The sequence below is a fragment of the Mustela nivalis genome (assembly GCF_964662115.1).
Source record: "Mustela nivalis genome assembly, chromosome: 7".
NCBI classification, from domain to species: domain Eukaryota; kingdom Metazoa; phylum Chordata; class Mammalia; order Carnivora; family Mustelidae; genus Mustela; species Mustela nivalis.
Genome location: NC_139026.1, coordinates 29285557 through 29301570, shown reverse-complemented (window position 1 = coordinate 29301570; position 16014 = coordinate 29285557). Strand labels below are relative to the sequence as shown.

Sequence of the window (16014 nt, the reverse complement as noted above, 5' to 3'; positions counted from 1 at the left end):
TTCCTGTTTCACATTGTACTGGTATATGATTTTATGTGCTTCCCAGTATCTATCATTGGACTGTGAATTCTTCCTACCCCCTGAGAAAGCACACGTGTTTTGTTCACCTCTGTATGTATACCCAGAGCACAAGCCAGTATCTGGCACCAGTAGCATTAACTAAATAAAGGAATACTAAATAAATAGAGTACCTCCCATTTCCCTCTTTGAACAAGATTATATACGTGCAAATGAGAGGGTTAGCAGGATGACCAGAGAGCCAAGGACACCGCTGGCCTGCAGCAGACAACTCTCTCAGGTCAGCCTGACAAAGTGATTGAATTTGGCACAAAAGGAAAAGTAGCGTCTGATTATTAGCAAGTTGTGAGGACCTGTCTACTCTTCAGTTCTGCCGTGGACAACTATATAATTCAGGAACTCATTTCACTTTTTATAATAATCCCCACTTCCTGTTCAAGAGGATTGACTGAGGTTTCTCTGAAGTTTTAGGAAAACATCCCAATACAAACTCATTTGTACTCACAGCCTAATTCACATATATATTAGCTTTCTTAATTCTGATGAATTACAAAATGACTCAAGTGTTAATAAATCCTGCTGGCCTGTTTTAAAGTCTAATAGGCACAGAGGGACACAGAAATCTTTTCTGGGATACATGAAATTCTCCAGCCTCTTCTTTTCCTCTAATTTTTTTATTTAAATAATTGAGATGTAATTCAAATACCATAAATTCACCCTTCGGTAGTGTATAATTCAGTGTTTTACCCAAAGCTGTACAACCATTGTCACTATGTAATTCAGAACATTCTCATCACACCCCTCCCCCTGCCCACACACATGTAAAAAAAACCCCAAAAAACAAAACAAAATTGCCATTAGCAATCCTTCTCTATGTCTCCCTTCCCCAGCCCCTTGCAAACATTATATACTGTTTCTATGATTTTCCCAGTCTTTTCTCACTTCCATGAAACTGAAAGAGAGATAAAATGATTTGCACAGGGTTGCTGTCACTTAGTAAGACAGCAAGATTATAACATACGTATTTATAGTAACACTTTAAACTATACGTACAAAACAAAAGATAGGTAAAAATTTGTTTAGCTCAACTATACATATCCTAAACGTGGCTATAAGACCTCTGACGTCTTGGCATAGTGAATCCCCAGTATTCACTTAGAATAGTGATTCCCAGGCAGTGTCTCAGGCTAGGAGAGGCAGGGTGTAGGGCATTAGGCAGAATCACTGAGGAAGAGAGATATGACCGGTAGACAGGAATTGTACTTAGGATCGCGTGATGCAGAGAGGTTAAGGAAAATGTGAGGCAATGTGGTTTATAGATTAGGCATATTTCTTTTTGGCCTAGCATTTTGAAATTTGTGTTAATGTGCCCCCAATAGGTCCCAGAGCTCACGGATCATTTCCTGTTTGTTTATGAGTAATTAATGCATGCATTAATAGTGCTAACACCACTTTAGAATGCTTGTTGGTTAATGACACCTTGCAATATAATTCCGGAATTGTGACCTTTTTTTAACATTTGTCTGTATTTTCAAACAAGCAAAACTATTATGAGCTTAACTCACCTCTGTTACCATCAACAAATGTGTACATAGAAACAATGATGCCATAGACTAAAATTATTAGAATCCATTTGCAAAAATAATTAGTCACACATTTTATTTTATGTCTGATCAATACTGCAAAAACCATTAACAAAAGGGAAAAAAAAGGATGGAAACTGCTCATCACTAAGGAAAAAAATTCATTGTTCAAAAGAGATTAATTGAACCTCAATATTCTTCGTGCTCATTTAAAAATATTATTAAAACAGCAATTTAAAAGGACAAACAAGTCAAAACTAAATATTTTATCCATTAAAACTGAGATCCTAAAACCACTAAGACTCTACAACTTAACCTCTTGACATCAACCTAGAAAAGTTTGATTTGCCAACATAAAATGAATATGCAGGAGCCTACCCCTGGGAAGTAAACAGATTTTCTCATACAAACAAGTTATTCTGAGTTACAGAGATCCTGCCGATGACTAGGTTGTCATTTGCTTAAAAGATGACTGCTAGAAATGCCTATTTAGACAATCTACTCATAGAATTGGACACTACATGACAGTGACCATTTAAAATGGAAACCTCTAGTCTACTAAATATTTCACTGAAACTGTTAATAGTATGTTAAAGAACTTAAAAGGTCAACTCTTCATTGTCTATAGCAAAAGACAGCTTTGGTACCAATAAACTGGAATTAGAGAATCAAAATAAATTTTGTTTATAATTTTACAGTATGTTTTTGCAATTAAATTGGAAATGCCTATAGATAAAAATATGAAAGTCTCATTCTTCTGTTACCTACACTATCAGGAGGAATGAAGAACCAGACACTTTCAAGTTATTGATATAAATAAAGCACTATCCTAAAATTCCTTCCAAAAAGATTAATGGGTCACAGCCTACAATTTAGGCAATAGGTAAAAAATTAAGTACTTTGCTTTTCAATGCCCCCTTCACCTTTTGATAGGAGCAGCAAGACACTGGAACAAAAATAATTTCAGTAAGTACTTCCAGAATACATCAATTTTAGTCTTTCCATTTGATAGGGGGCTAACAAGAACAAAAAAATAAGTAAAAAGAAAAGGGGTAATTTAAATTAAAAAGTAGACTGGGCAAGAGGAAAGGGTGGGTTTAGAACAACTGCTGTCAAACAACCATTTTTGCAAAATCTGGAGTATTCTTATAACTCCTTAAATTACACCCATGGCCATATACAGTGCATATGAAAACTGGACATTTCTTTGATAAACTTTAAGGTTGCTAAATAACTTAATGAAAGTTATTAACACACTTACATTTTAAGAAGCAAAAGAGAAATAAGCTGTTCAAGATACATAACACTTTTAATTTTTGAAATGGTCACCCTAAAAGCTTTTCTTAAATTCACATTCTGCAAAGTTCCTTCTCTGGTCATCATGTACACACCGAAAACAACTTTACTTATGAGTACTGTCATCTAATTTTCTATGGAGTATGCATTTTCCATAAATTTAGACCAAAGTGAACTAATATAATTCTCAATTCAGCCTGTGATTTCTGGATATAGCACTAAAATAAAACTAGTAAACATATTTTTTTCTTCAAAAAAATATGCTTACTTCTCAGATAATTTGTTTTAGTAAATATTTGTCTTCTTAGCCCATAAGATTACTTTTAGAGTTTGAAGAGTAAAGATAAAAACAAAATTGGTTCAACGACTGCCAAAATAAAATGAATACAAACACTGACCACAACAACTTCCCACTCAATCCAAACCAAACCACTTCAGTTGAGCTCAGCTCACTTAATTGTTTTTTAGAGATTTATTTATTTATTTGAGAGAAAGAGAGACAGAGAGAGAAAGGGAGAGTGGAATGAGGGGCAAAGGGAGAGAGAATCTCAAGCAGACACCCCACTTAGTGCAAAACCCGACATGGGGCTCAAATCCCATGACCCCCGAGATCACAATCTGAGCTGAAATCAAGAGTCAGGCACTTAACTGACTGAGCCACTCAGGCGACCCTCACCTCACTTAATTTTAAAACCATCCCTCGTTTCCAGCTTCATAACTGGACTGAATGTTGTTCACTCACATTACCTGTGTTAAAAGTGAAGAGATATAAAGTGTTATAAAGACTGCAAGAGTGACTGTAATGTGTCATTACCCACATTTCAGAGCTGGAAGGGATCTTTGAGATCAAATCCAGCACCCACATTTACAGATGAGAAAACTGAGGCCCAAACAGTTGGTCAAAGGACAGGACAAAAATCACATTCCATGGCTGAGCCATTCATTCACTCATTCACTCATTCATTCATTCATCCACCCATCCATCCACCCACCCACTACTGGAAGCTGCCTAAGTGCCAGGCTTGGTGCTAGGTGCTGAAAACAGGCTGCCAGGCAGCAGACACCAGTGCCCAGTCTTTTTCTTTGTGTTAAGATAAATCCTTAAACGTCCTAATTAGGAAGAACTCCTAGAAGAATCCCACGGCCTTTCTAGCATGAGATCCACTTTCAGTTTCACACATTTCAGTAAATGCAGTTGGGTTTAACTTCAGAGAGCCAACAACTGTGTTTACTTTAAATGATTAAGCATTAACAAAGGGAAGCACAGTATTGTGAATGAGTCCTTCTCCAGTACATTCATAACTTAAGGAAGTGCAAACAGAAAATGTCCCACACACGAAAAAGAGTTCACAGAGAGGACAGCTTACAAAATCAGAACAATATGAGGTATCAATACAAATCAGTGAAGTCTAATAGCTCCAGTTCACCAAGCGTGGAATGTAAGTATCTCCCCATTTCCTTCAGATGTGGGTCTACTTTTCTGAGATGTCTCCATGTTAAAAAGACCAGCAAACTCACATTCAAACTAATGCCCTCTTCCAATGAAACATATATCTATGCCAGGCCTTTTTCCTTAAGATCAACTTTCTTTGATTTCTAGTTGATTAAAGGAAAACTAAAGAAAAAAACACCTAAAATTTAATGTACTGGCTAAAAGAAATTCAAAACCCATATACAATCAAAATAGCAATAGCTCCAACCACATATTTATGAGTTTTGTTTTTAAAAGGATGGGCCTTGAACTTACCCATCAACATAACTCATCACTCATTCTGCTTGGACTTTTATATTCTGTACTATTAAGTCTGTCACTTAAATGTTTTGTGTATCTCAATTCACAGTCAACATCTTTAAGGAGAAGAAACCACATTGACGAAGCCCTTAAACAAGACAACCCAAGTAAGGCACTTTGAGAGATTAAACAGCAGCTCTCTATGCACCCACTTTCAGTGTTCTATACCAAAGGAAACACAGCTTTCACAGAGCTCTCGCAGAAGACCAGTGGGTGATTTCTGATAAAATACAGTCTTTACTGAGGTTCTTCACCAGCTCTTTGACTTTCCCGAAGCTCTAAGCTCAGGAAGAGAGTGCCATTGTGCTCTTCTATTTCTCAAACTTCCAGATTTGATTTTTATCTAGAGCATCACAAGTTCTCATTTGAACATTAGGTCGACCCTCAGGTGTCCGAAAAGCACTAAGACATAGCCCCGAGTGTGGATGAAAAATGGTTCCATCTTCCTTAAAATGCCAAATAATGTTTGCGGGGATAGGGAACCCATCTTTTGGACAATTTTGCATTCCTACATATTTTTTTTGCTCAGGAACCTCTGCACATAACTCTGTCACAGAGTTAAACCTGATTTCTTTGTTTGAAGTATATTCAAAGAATTGATTGCCTCCTTGACCATGGCATCCAAACAGGGAAAGGTTAGCGCCTGTGGGGTTGTTGTCAGGAGAATTATAATCTAAACATTCAGAAGAGATGCCCATACTGCGGACAGCTCCATGCCAACCTGGCCTATCCTCTGGGACGTGTAAATTAGAAAACACGTTTTTCAAATACCAGTCAAAACTCTGGCACTTCAGCCGTTCACGGAGTAATTTTCTTTCAGAAATATCACCATAAGCTTCCTTCCTTGCTGGAGGGTTTCGATTGTAGAAATGCTCTTTGTACTCATCCATCCACACTTCTGCTGCCCGAGCAGTATTCTGTAGGAAATTGGGCCGAGCATAGGGCGCCCGCTTGGGGAATACATGCCCCACGTGGGAACACGGGTGGATCTCCAATTTACCTCCACACTGCCAGACCCTAAAAGACAGCTCAAGGTTTTCACCTCCCCACACTTCCATTCCAGTGTCATATGTTCCAAGGTACTGAAAATATTTCTTGCTGACGGCAAACAGTCCTCCAGCCATGGTGGGCGATCTGATTGGGTCAATTCTCGATTTCCGTCTGTCCCTTTCGTGCTTGGGGACAGAATGCCACTGGAAGGTTAAGCGCCAGTCAAATCCACCAATCATGGGCTCCCCAGTCTGCATATAGAATTCAAAAGTATTCCAATCAATGGTATCTATAACAGGGCAAACAACTGCCGTCTCATCGTAACTAATTCTTTCCAGAAGTGGTTCTAACCAACCAGAATTACACTCACAGTGACAATCCAGGAAAGTGAGGACATCCCCAGTGGCAAAAGTGGCCCCAATCAGGCGGGCTCTAACCAGCCCCTCCCGCTTATTTGTTCTAATCAGGCGGACTCTATCAAGATTGCTGATGTAAGTTTCAAGCTGTGTCTTCAAATAAACTCTGTCACTCAAGTCATCCACTAAGATGATCTCCTTCAAAAGGACTGCAGGAGAAGTTTCTAAAACACTGTGGACGGTGCGCAGCAAAGTCGACCAGGCTTCATTATAGAAAGCAATGATAACAGAGGTGGTGGGAAGTCTCCTATAATTAAACTTCTTGGATTTACACTCATACATTCTCTTGTCCTCTATGTGGCGATGGAGGGAAATCCTGTCACTGAGATAAATATTAATGGCATATCTCTCAATAAGTTCTTCTTGCTGCTTCAGTTCACCCTCGCTGAGCTGGAGCTTGCTGGCTTTGCCCCACTCCCCAAGCGCATGGGAGTCTGCAGGCGGCTTCTTGTAGAGCGGTCGAGACAAATCCTCTGCCTTTTCCCAGGGGTCTGAAAGCTGTTTGGGCCCCTGCTCCCGGGCAAGGTCGGCTGCTGGGGAGGCATGGAAAGTGGAGACCGAGAGTTCCACCAGGATATAGGCCACTGTTAAAAGCGCCAGCAACAGGCAGCTTTTGCCTGCCCAGGTCCACCTCACGGCCATCCGGATCCTCACGGCCAGGGCGCCGACGCGGCCACCAGAGTCACCACGCAGGAGAAGGGCTGGGGACCCGCAGATGGAGCTCCAGGCTCAGGGAGGGACGAACTCCGAAGCGGGTCCCTCCTCTGACGCAGACGCGCGGCTCCTTTCCAGCTCCCCGGGGTGACCTGCGACCTCTCAGTCCTTGGCCTCCGGCGCAGCCCCCGCGCCTCGGTCCCCGCTTCCTCCTGCTCTTCTCACAACTTTTCACAAACTCTCTCGCCAGCACCCCACCCTCCCTGGGCCGAGGACAAACCCCTCCCCTTCCCACTCACTCCTCCTGGCGGTGAGTTCGCGAAAGTCGCCGGCCAGGCCCGGGCCGGGGCCCTAGGATGGGGGCGGGACCGACGCGACCCAGGTGCGCGCGTGTCCGGCCGCGCTCGACCCCCGCCCGGGTCCCCCGGGGGTGCTCCCGCGGCGCAGGGCGCACGGGCGGCCCGGGTTTCCGACCCGGCGAGCGTGTCCGTCCTCACAAAACGGGAGAAGAACACTTACCGAGTTGTTTGCCGCTGGGGCTGAAGTCCACGGAGGTGATCGCCGCTTTGTGGCCCTTAAAATAGCGCTCCAGGACCGGGTCCTCCTGGGAAGGAAAGTTGCCGAGGGTTGCCGGCAGGTGCAGACCTCCGACGCGGGGGTCCCGGGATCGGGGCGGTCCCCTCCCCCGGAGCCCAGCCCCGGAGCGGCCACACCGGCGGGAGCCTGCGGACACCCGCTGGGACCCCCGCCGGGGGACGCCGGGCGCCGGCCTCCCGCGCGGAAACCTGCCGAGCCCGCCGCGGGCGCTTCCCAGAGTCGGCCGTGCCCGCGGGGCGCCCCCCCCCCACCGGGCTGCTCGTCCGAATGCGCGTTCCCGGGCCCCGGCCGCGGGCTCCGGCTTCGCTACTTTTTTAAACTTGCAGGGGATTCTGACGCAGGCGCTCCACGGAAACCCTCGGAGAATTCTAGGGGCCATGGGGCTGCCCCGGCTCCGTCCGGGGCTCCGGGACGCGGGGGAGGAGCGCCCGGGGTCTGGCCAGAACTCGGCCCCAGGAGCAGAGAGTGGGATGCGGACGCCCCGGGGCGAGGGGCGAGGGGCGAGCGGCTCTCGGGACGGGGCTGCGGACGCCGCCTCCATCTCCCGCCAGGTGCGAAAGCTGCCCGGACCTGGCGCCGCAGCCCGCGACACCAGCTCCGGGGAGGCGCCCCCCAGCCCCTCCTTACCAGGGCGGAGGCCATGGGAGGCGCGGTCGGCGCCGGGCTCCAGCCCGCGGGGGGAGCCGGGGAAGGGAGGGGATGGGGTAGGAGGGGGGACCGTGGGGCGCCCGGAACCGTCTGCTCAGAGCGGCGGCGCCTCCCGGTCACTACAACAACGGCGGCCCAGTCAAACCCCGCGCTCCAGGCGTGGCCAGTCGAACCCCGAGACGTCGCCGGCGCGGCCCGAAGCCGGGCCGCCGCGGGACGGCAAGCGGGACGCTCCGGGGTCGGGCGTGACCACCCACGAAAGCCAAAGTTTACTAACGCACGTGCTCTCCTCTGCTTGAAACTGGGAAGTAGAGAGCAGTTACCGAGATGGAAATGAGACCGAGGGGAGGAAGGGGGACGAGTCTGTGATCGATGCAATCGGAGTTCTGCTGCACCTTAAAGAGACAGCGCCCACGAATTTGAAGAGGGTCCGCAACTGCTTAGTAACCGGGTAAGGGAGTTTGGAGCTGAAGTTGGGCAGCTCGGTAGTTATTAATATTCACACAGGAACTAAGCCTCTGGAGGACACATTTTAACTTATTGAATCACTGCTTTTGACGCAATAGGCTTTGTGGTATAAATATGGATGCTGGATGAACTTGAATGAAGAAGGAATGCTATGCATCCACTTACTGTTTTTTCTGTTAATGGGTTTCTAGGCTCTGCGCATTACCGTTTGCTTTAGAGCCCCAGACTCGCAGGGCAGCATGTTGAAAGTCTGTTGGAACCCTTAGAAAGAAACTTGTCTTGTTTAAATTATTAGGACACATAGTAACTATAGCCTTGGTACAGCAGGCTTTCTTACACATTGTATCTGCGCTTCGGCAACACTATGAGGTCGATAGAGTGACAAAATGTTACCGAGATTTACAAGTTATAAACTTCATTCCTAGATATTTTACGTATAATTGTCAAAGATCCCAGAGTCACATTTTCGAATTCTAAATCTGTATCCTTTTTTACCCTCCCTCAAAGCAGGAAGGACTCAGAGCTGAAAACTGCATATAAGATAAACATTATTGGCAGCAAAAAAATGGCATAATGGACCACACCTGGCAAGATGCATGTTCGATGTAGATGAAAGGTGTGCTGCATCTTTTAATTATAGGTGCTCTGGTTACCTAGTGATCGAATTTAGTTTTAGTAAATACTGTACATAGCAACTAAGCAGCTAGGAAATAACTTTAGATTCAGTATTTCAGTTTGACTTGAAGGCATTCTTAAAAATAATGCTGGATGCTGGTTTGGATGTAAAATGCTGTAGCTCTGTGGAAAACAGTTGGGCAGTTCCTCAGTAAGTTAACCCCTAGGTTTTTAAAGAAAAGTGTTGAAAGCGGGGACTAGAACAGATACTTGTACAGATAAATTCATAGCAGCATTATTCATAACAGTCAAAAAGTGGGAAGAACTCATATGTCTAACAGGTGAATCTACAAATAAAATGTGATAAGTACATAACAATGATTATTAGTTGGTCATTAAAAGGAATAAATTTCTGATACATACTACAACATGAGTGAAATTTGAAAACAATATGCTAAGTGAATAAGCCAGACACAAATGTGCATGTATTGCATGATCCCATGTATAGGAGGTACCCCAAATAGTTGGATTCATAGAGACAGAAAGTAGAATGGAGGCTACCAGACCTGGTGAGGGTAAGGGAGAATGGAGAATTATTGTTTAATGGGTGCAGAGTTACTGTTTGAGATGGTGACATTCTGGAGATAGGTACTAGGGATGGTGGAAAACATTGTGAATGTATGTCATGGCAGTGACTTGTACACTTAAGAATAAAGCGGTAAATTTCGTGTTATATATATTTGACTACAATCAAAAATAATAATTCTGGAAACTCTGAAGAATGACCAAGACCTCTGGATTTCTTATAGCTAGGATATATCTGATCATGGGTATAGCAGATTAAGAAAAAGGAAAAGGAAGGATGTAGAAACTAGTTCAGAAGAAAAGAGAAGTTTTTAAATACAGATTTTTCTCTAAGTCTTTTAAGATTTTAAACTTTCTAGTTACCAAAAAAAAATACATGATCTCTACTGAATAGAAGGAAAATTATCACCTACTGGCCCATCACCTAAAAGTTGGCTTTAAAAACTTTTTTGCATCTACCTTTGGTGTGCTCGGTACATGCTCAGTACTCCTCTAAGTAACTTACAAAATTTGACATAGTCCTCACAAGAATAATATTATTACCATGTTTCTTTTTTTAAAAAATTATTTTATTATTTATTTGTCAGAGAGAGAGAGAGAGCAAACGAGGCAGAGTGGCAGAGAGAGAAGCAGACTCCCCACTGAGCAAGGAGCCCGATGCAGGACTCGATCACAGGACCCTGGGATCATGACCTGGGCCGAAGGCAGCAGCTTAACCTACTGAGCCACCCAGGCATCCCTATTACCATGTTTCTTTATGATGAAATTGATATGTAGAGATGTGAAATTAACTGCTCCAAGTACATAGTTACATCATGATGCCTTTTGCATGATGGCAGGCGTATTGTAAACATGTAAAATTCTGTATCCTAGTCTAACAGTAAATTAAAAAAAAAAAAAAAAGCATCTGTGTTTCCATTTCACTGTTCTCTCAGTAGTCCAAACTGCTCCTCCCATGGTTCTTTTCCATATTTGATTTGACTGTGTTTTTGTTTGTTATTCCCCACCTTTGCAAACAGCAAAAGCTCAGAGACAGAGATTTGGAAACAAGGCCAAAGTGGGGGCTATTTTTTTTTTCCCCTCACCTCAAGCCTGAGGAATTCACATAATTCCACTTGCTACGTTAACTTGGAACCACTCCAAACTGCAAATGTATTAATCTGGAAGAAAGCCACGATATTTCACACTATTTGGAAATCTACAAGATAGCATTGGAGGCAAGGTACTACCTAAGACAAACAGATCCTTTAATTAGCTCTCCTTTTCTTAATTTCCCCCTCAAATTAGAAATCAAATGTATCCACTTGAGCACCATAAAAGTTTGTTTTTATGTTAACAGGAGTCTTTCTTAGGTTAGTTCCCTTCAAAGGTTGAAAATTTAGGGATAACGCAAAAGTGCCATCTACTGTTCACATTCTTGTGTGGCACTTGGGAGTGAAACTACTTTGTATCCTGTATCCAGGCACTATAATTCCTCTGGATCCAGTTGTTCCAGAGCATAGGAGAATATGTAGAAAGGAAGTTCCAGATCTGTTTGAATCATCAAAGCATTAGTTTTCACTTCGTTTTGTTTTGAGGACCATCAGTAATTCATTTCAATCAACATTCAGTTTCTAAATCCTGTCAGCCATATCCTCACAATAGAATTTTTCTTGCCATCTTTTTGTCCTTGTGGTTCTTGCTTCTCTACAGGTCCTCTTCCTTCTCTGCCTCCTAGGAAATTTCATACCAAAAGCAAAAATTAATGAGGGAGACTACGTCAAACTAAAATACATCTGCACAGCAAAAGAAACAAAGTGAAACGGCAACTATGGAATGGGAGAAAATATTTGCAAGACATAGATTTGATAAGGGGTCAATATTCAAAATAGATAAAAACTCACATACTTCAGTAGCAATAAATAAATAAATAATTAAATCTGATTTTTAAAAATGGACAGAGGAACTGTGTAGGCATTTTTTTTTTTCCAAAGAAGACAGGGCAACTGTTATAGGAAAAAAGTGCACAACATCACTAAGCATCAAGGAAATGCAAATCAGAACCACAGTGAACTGTCACCTCATACCTGTTAGAATGGCTACCAGCAAGAAGACAAGATGTGCTGGTGAGGATGTGAAGGAAATGTGTGCTGTTGGACTGGTGTAGCCACTCTGGGAAACAGTACCAAGGTTCCTCAAAACATTAAAAATAGAAATACCAGGGGCGCCTGGGTGGCTCAGTGGGTTAAAGCCTCTGCCTTCGGCTCGGGTCATGATCGCAGGATCCTGGGATCGAGCCCCGCACTGGGCTCTCTGCTTGAGAGGGAGCCTGCTTCCCTTCTCTCTCTGCCTGCCTCTCTGCCTACTTGTGATCTCTATCAAATGAATAAATAAAATCTTTTTAAAAAATTAAAAAAATAAAATAAAACCCATCAAACTCAGAAACAGAGTTGAATGGTGGTTGCCAGGGACTGAGGGGTAGGGGAAATGGGGGAGATGTTGGTCAAAGTCTACCAACTTTCAATTATAAGATGAATATGGTCCAGGGATCTAATGCACAGCATGGCGGCTATAGTTAATAATACCGTATTGAATCCTTCAAAGTTACTATGAGAGTAGAGCTTTAAGGTTCTTACCAGAACAACAACAACAACAAAATAGCAATGATGTGTTGTAAAGGATGTTTTAACTAATCTGACTGAAGTAAACATTTTGCAATATACCCAAATATCAAATCATCACATTGTACATTGGACACTGTACACATTGTACACTGCCCAGTGAGCTGGACCTGGGCACTTGGAGGCTCCTCACGCCCTCCCATGTCCTTGGAATGTAGGTTCTACTTGCCTATCCCACTCTTTCCTGTTCCCAGAGGCTGCTTCAAGGACAGAGCCTTGAGATGGTGATGTGATGGTGAAAACACCTGCACAGGACAGGTAACCAAACCCAGTCCTGACTGGGTAAGCTTTTAAGATTTGGAGACGACGTAAGGGATCCATTTACCTTACTGCCACCCAAGACAAGCCTCTTATGTAAGTTCCCTTTGCTGTTATTAAAATTGCCACCTGTCACCTACCTGCCTCTTTCTTCATTCTCTCCCTGCTCTCTGCATATAGGGGCAAGTTTCAGCGTACACCAGGATAACTCCCGAGGGGGTTGTAAACCTACATATACCATACAAGAGCTCAGACAGTGGCCTGAAATTTTTCATTCATTTCCTTTAAATAAATGAGAGTCGTCCATTTTAGAATTTAGCGACACAAAGGTAATACAGCTGTTACCGTTTGCTGCCTGGCAGATAGTAAGGGCTAGATAGGAGTTGGATTCTTATCCCTCTGTCTCCTCCACCCTTTCAAGGTTTGAATAAATGCCTGTCATCAGAGAAGGGAGGCAGGACAGACAGCAACACTGTGACATCTCAGCTTCCGCAGCCCCACAGACTCAGTCTGAGTCTCTTGGAAGGAGAGGATACAGCAGGAAGTAGAAGAAACTATGTTACTATCGAGTCTGCTGAGACACTTGGTACACACTGCACTGCCTGGTAGCCAGGGGCCTAAATGGAAACCAGAGTGACAAAAGAGGAGGCTTCTACGCAGGTCTGCACAGACCACAGCGTGACCTTGGCACAGTGAAGACTGCTGAGACCTTACTTTGTTGTGAACTATTTATCTCAAAATTGGATAATTTAAATCAGTAGTTCTTAACTAGGACAGCTCCCCTCCCCCACCCCAATCCTGGGATGTTTGGTGATGTCTAGAGACACTGTTGTCACAACGGGGGGGGGGGGGGGGGCGGGGTAGATATGGTGCTCCTGACATCTGGTAGACAGAGGTCAGGGATGCTGCTAAACGTCCTACCAGGTACAGGACAGCCTCTGCAATGATCCAGCCCCAAATGTCACTGGTGCCAAGGTTGAGAAACCTTGACTGAAATGAAAGCGCTTACCACATAACATGCTCAGTAAATGTCAATTCACCCTTCTGGCCTGATCTGCTGCTGCTCGTAAGGTTTCAAATAATTAGTGATCTCCTAAACTTTCCATTAAATATACCAAAGTTTCTTCATTATATGACGTACCTTTTTAAAAAAAAAAATTATTCTTTTAGCATAATAGCTACCCTTGGGGTGAGCAGAGCATAATGTATAGAGAAGTTGAATCTCTCTGTTGCACACTTGAGAATAATGTAACGTTGTGTGTCAACTGCACTCAATTTTTTAAAAAAATTAATCACTGTTTTAGTTTTTTTGAATTGGCATCAGATGTGATAATTTATATATTTTTCCCTCAAAGTAGCTGTTACTAAGTCATGGTGGGTGTTAATGACATCTTAAACTCTAAAAAAAAAAGGTAGTATACTATATATGTCTAAAGTTCTAGGCTTCTATTTTCTGTATGAGATCAGAAGTTCTTGAAATAGTGCCTGGGGACACGAAAAAGTAGCCTATTCATATGTCTGCTGATTTATTATTACCAATTATATAGTTATTAATTGACTTTCCTCCTTGTGCTGCTGAGAAATACTGATGTCAGATTTTTCCCATGCTGATCTTTTTTCTATGATGAATATGCAAAACAAGAAATCAGAAACATTCCCTTTGGTAGAAGTCCTGGGAGCAAACTCATCAATTTCTTCCAGGAAGAGTTGGTAACCAGGGCTCCAGGAAAGCTCATTGACACGCCCAACTCTGTTCAGCTAGCCAGTGACTGAGTCGAGCCTACACGTTGACGGTCCAGAATTCAAGTTCAGCGCTGCCCCTCGAATCACCACAAATGCGGAATCTTTATCCAAGATGAGTTCAGCAAGAGGTTATCACTTTTTATTCCTCTTCTGAGACTTAGTGACATTCTCTGTGGGACAGAATTTTGGTCCCCTGACTATATTTATTCCACACACATTGTTGAGCACATGAATGGGAGCCAGGCAGTATATTAAGCATTAAGCATATATAGATAAGCAAAAATGGGTACATAGGAAACACTTATCTTTTAAACCCAAGCAGATAACAAGAAGGAGGGAAGGAGTTTCGATTGTAGGGTTGCTAGACACAGGATGAGGTGTCCTAAATTGCATGGATTGCATGGGACATACTTACCAATTAAATCAATGTTTATCTCAATTTCAACTTTAAACTAGACGTCTTGTATTTTTATTTGCTAAATCTAGTAACTCTAGCTAAATGGGAATTGAGGAAAATGGGTAAGTGCAGGCGTTTGCTAAAGGGGGAGCTGCTACATAGTATCTCAGGAATTGTTTCCATGAGGAAAGCAGCCCCAGTGTTACCAAATCATTGAAATTATCATGATAATTAGAAAATCTAGAATTTCAGTTAAAATCTCCTTGATTTTAAAAGTTATATGCTGATTTGGAAATTTTTAAACACTCGTGGGCAAAAAAAAAAAAAAATTTTTTTTTCCCTATAGCTTGTGATGGTGTTGAAGTGAGCCCCAAATAAGACCTCTCTTTCCCACCAAAATGGAGAAGCCACTGAGTCCTATGGGTTTCAGACAGACAGAAGTCAAAATGTCAGTTATGATCCTGATGATATAACAGTGAAGAATTTGGCTGAAGTGTACAACAAAACAGGCCTGCCAGCAGGCTCCTGAATTGATCTAACCCTCCTCCCCCCCAGCTCAGCTTTTTACCCCGACAAAGCAGAGTTTACCCTACAGCCAACAGAGCAAACCAGGATATGCCTGCTTCTCAGACAGAAGGATATGACGAGAGCCAAAGGTGGCAGAGGCTGAGCTAAGTGGACCCCCTTCCTTCTCAGTCCTCCAGGAGACTGTACCCCTACTCTTCCCAGAACCCCTCAAACCCACACCCATTCCAGGAAAGGGAAAGCAAAAGGGTGTTACAGAGGGATACTTCCCATGCTTTCTCTCTCCATTTCTGCTGAGGGATCAAGACAATAGGGGGTAAGCACCCCGCCTTCCAATGGGATGGGCCGGAACACCTGTGCAGGACTTGGAAAGAGGATGCAATCCACCAGTTGTGCGACTTTCAGCAAATATCCATCTCTGGGTTGAGTTCGGACACAAGAGGATTTTTGTGGAGAGACTATCAGTGTGTCTGTTCCCCAGTCCCCCTTCCCATGCCTGTGGGGGAAGGGTAGGGGATCTCTCTCCCTACCCTCAAACTTGCCGAGAGGAGATTAGGCTGTCTTCCAGTTATGTAACCCTTGGGGGCTGCTGAGCACAGTGATGCGATGTGACACATGCCTGTAAAATCAAAAGGCAAAAGGTTATGGTTGGCTGACTACTCTGAGGGCAGAGACCAGGCTGCCCTGAGCAGACTCTTCCCACTTGGGGAAAGGATTCAAAAGTATCTTTCCAGAACCAGACGTGACCTATGTGGGGAAGAGAGGGCAG

At 43.4% G+C, this 16014-nt stretch overlaps 2 protein-coding genes and 1 long non-coding RNA gene across 8 annotated transcripts in view; 1 reads left to right on the top strand and 2 right to left on the bottom strand.

Annotated features, from left to right (window-relative positions):
* POC1B (POC1 centriolar protein B) overlaps positions 1 to 8296 on the bottom strand; it is a 99472-nt gene extending 91176 nt beyond the window's left edge. For 2 of the 5 annotated variants that reach the window (XM_082739490.1, XM_082739492.1), the window contains exons 1-2: positions 7974 to 8291; positions 7269 to 7353 (exon numbers count right to left, since the gene is read on the bottom strand). In XM_082739490.1, coding sequence (XP_082595616.1) covers positions 7269 to 7353; positions 7974 to 7988 — 100 coding nt within the window. In that variant the 5' untranslated portion in view covers positions 7989 to 8291. Of the gene's footprint in view, positions 1 to 7268; positions 7354 to 7916 lie in introns of all 5 variants that reach the window. The other 3 variants (XM_082739493.1, XM_082739491.1, XM_082739494.1) reach the window with 3 other exon arrangements.
* On the bottom strand, positions 1661 to 7005 carry LOC309869037 (polypeptide N-acetylgalactosaminyltransferase 4). The gene has a single exon (XM_082739489.1). It carries the CDS (start codon positions 6735 to 6737, stop codon positions 5001 to 5003), a length of 1737 nt encoding a protein of 578 aa, XP_082595615.1. The 5' UTR covers positions 6738 to 7005; the 3' UTR covers positions 1661 to 5000.
* LOC309869040 lies at positions 7088 to 10565 on the top strand. Of its 2 annotated transcripts, none has more exons than XR_014313959.1 (3): positions 7088 to 7303; positions 8304 to 8445; positions 10250 to 10565. It is a non-coding gene; the product is annotated as an uncharacterized lncRNA (long non-coding RNA). The 2 variants fall into 2 exon arrangements; XR_014313960.1 differs by having other exon boundaries at positions 7214 to 7303; positions 8307 to 8445.
* The last annotated feature ends 5449 nt before the right edge of the window (positions 10566 to 16014 follow it).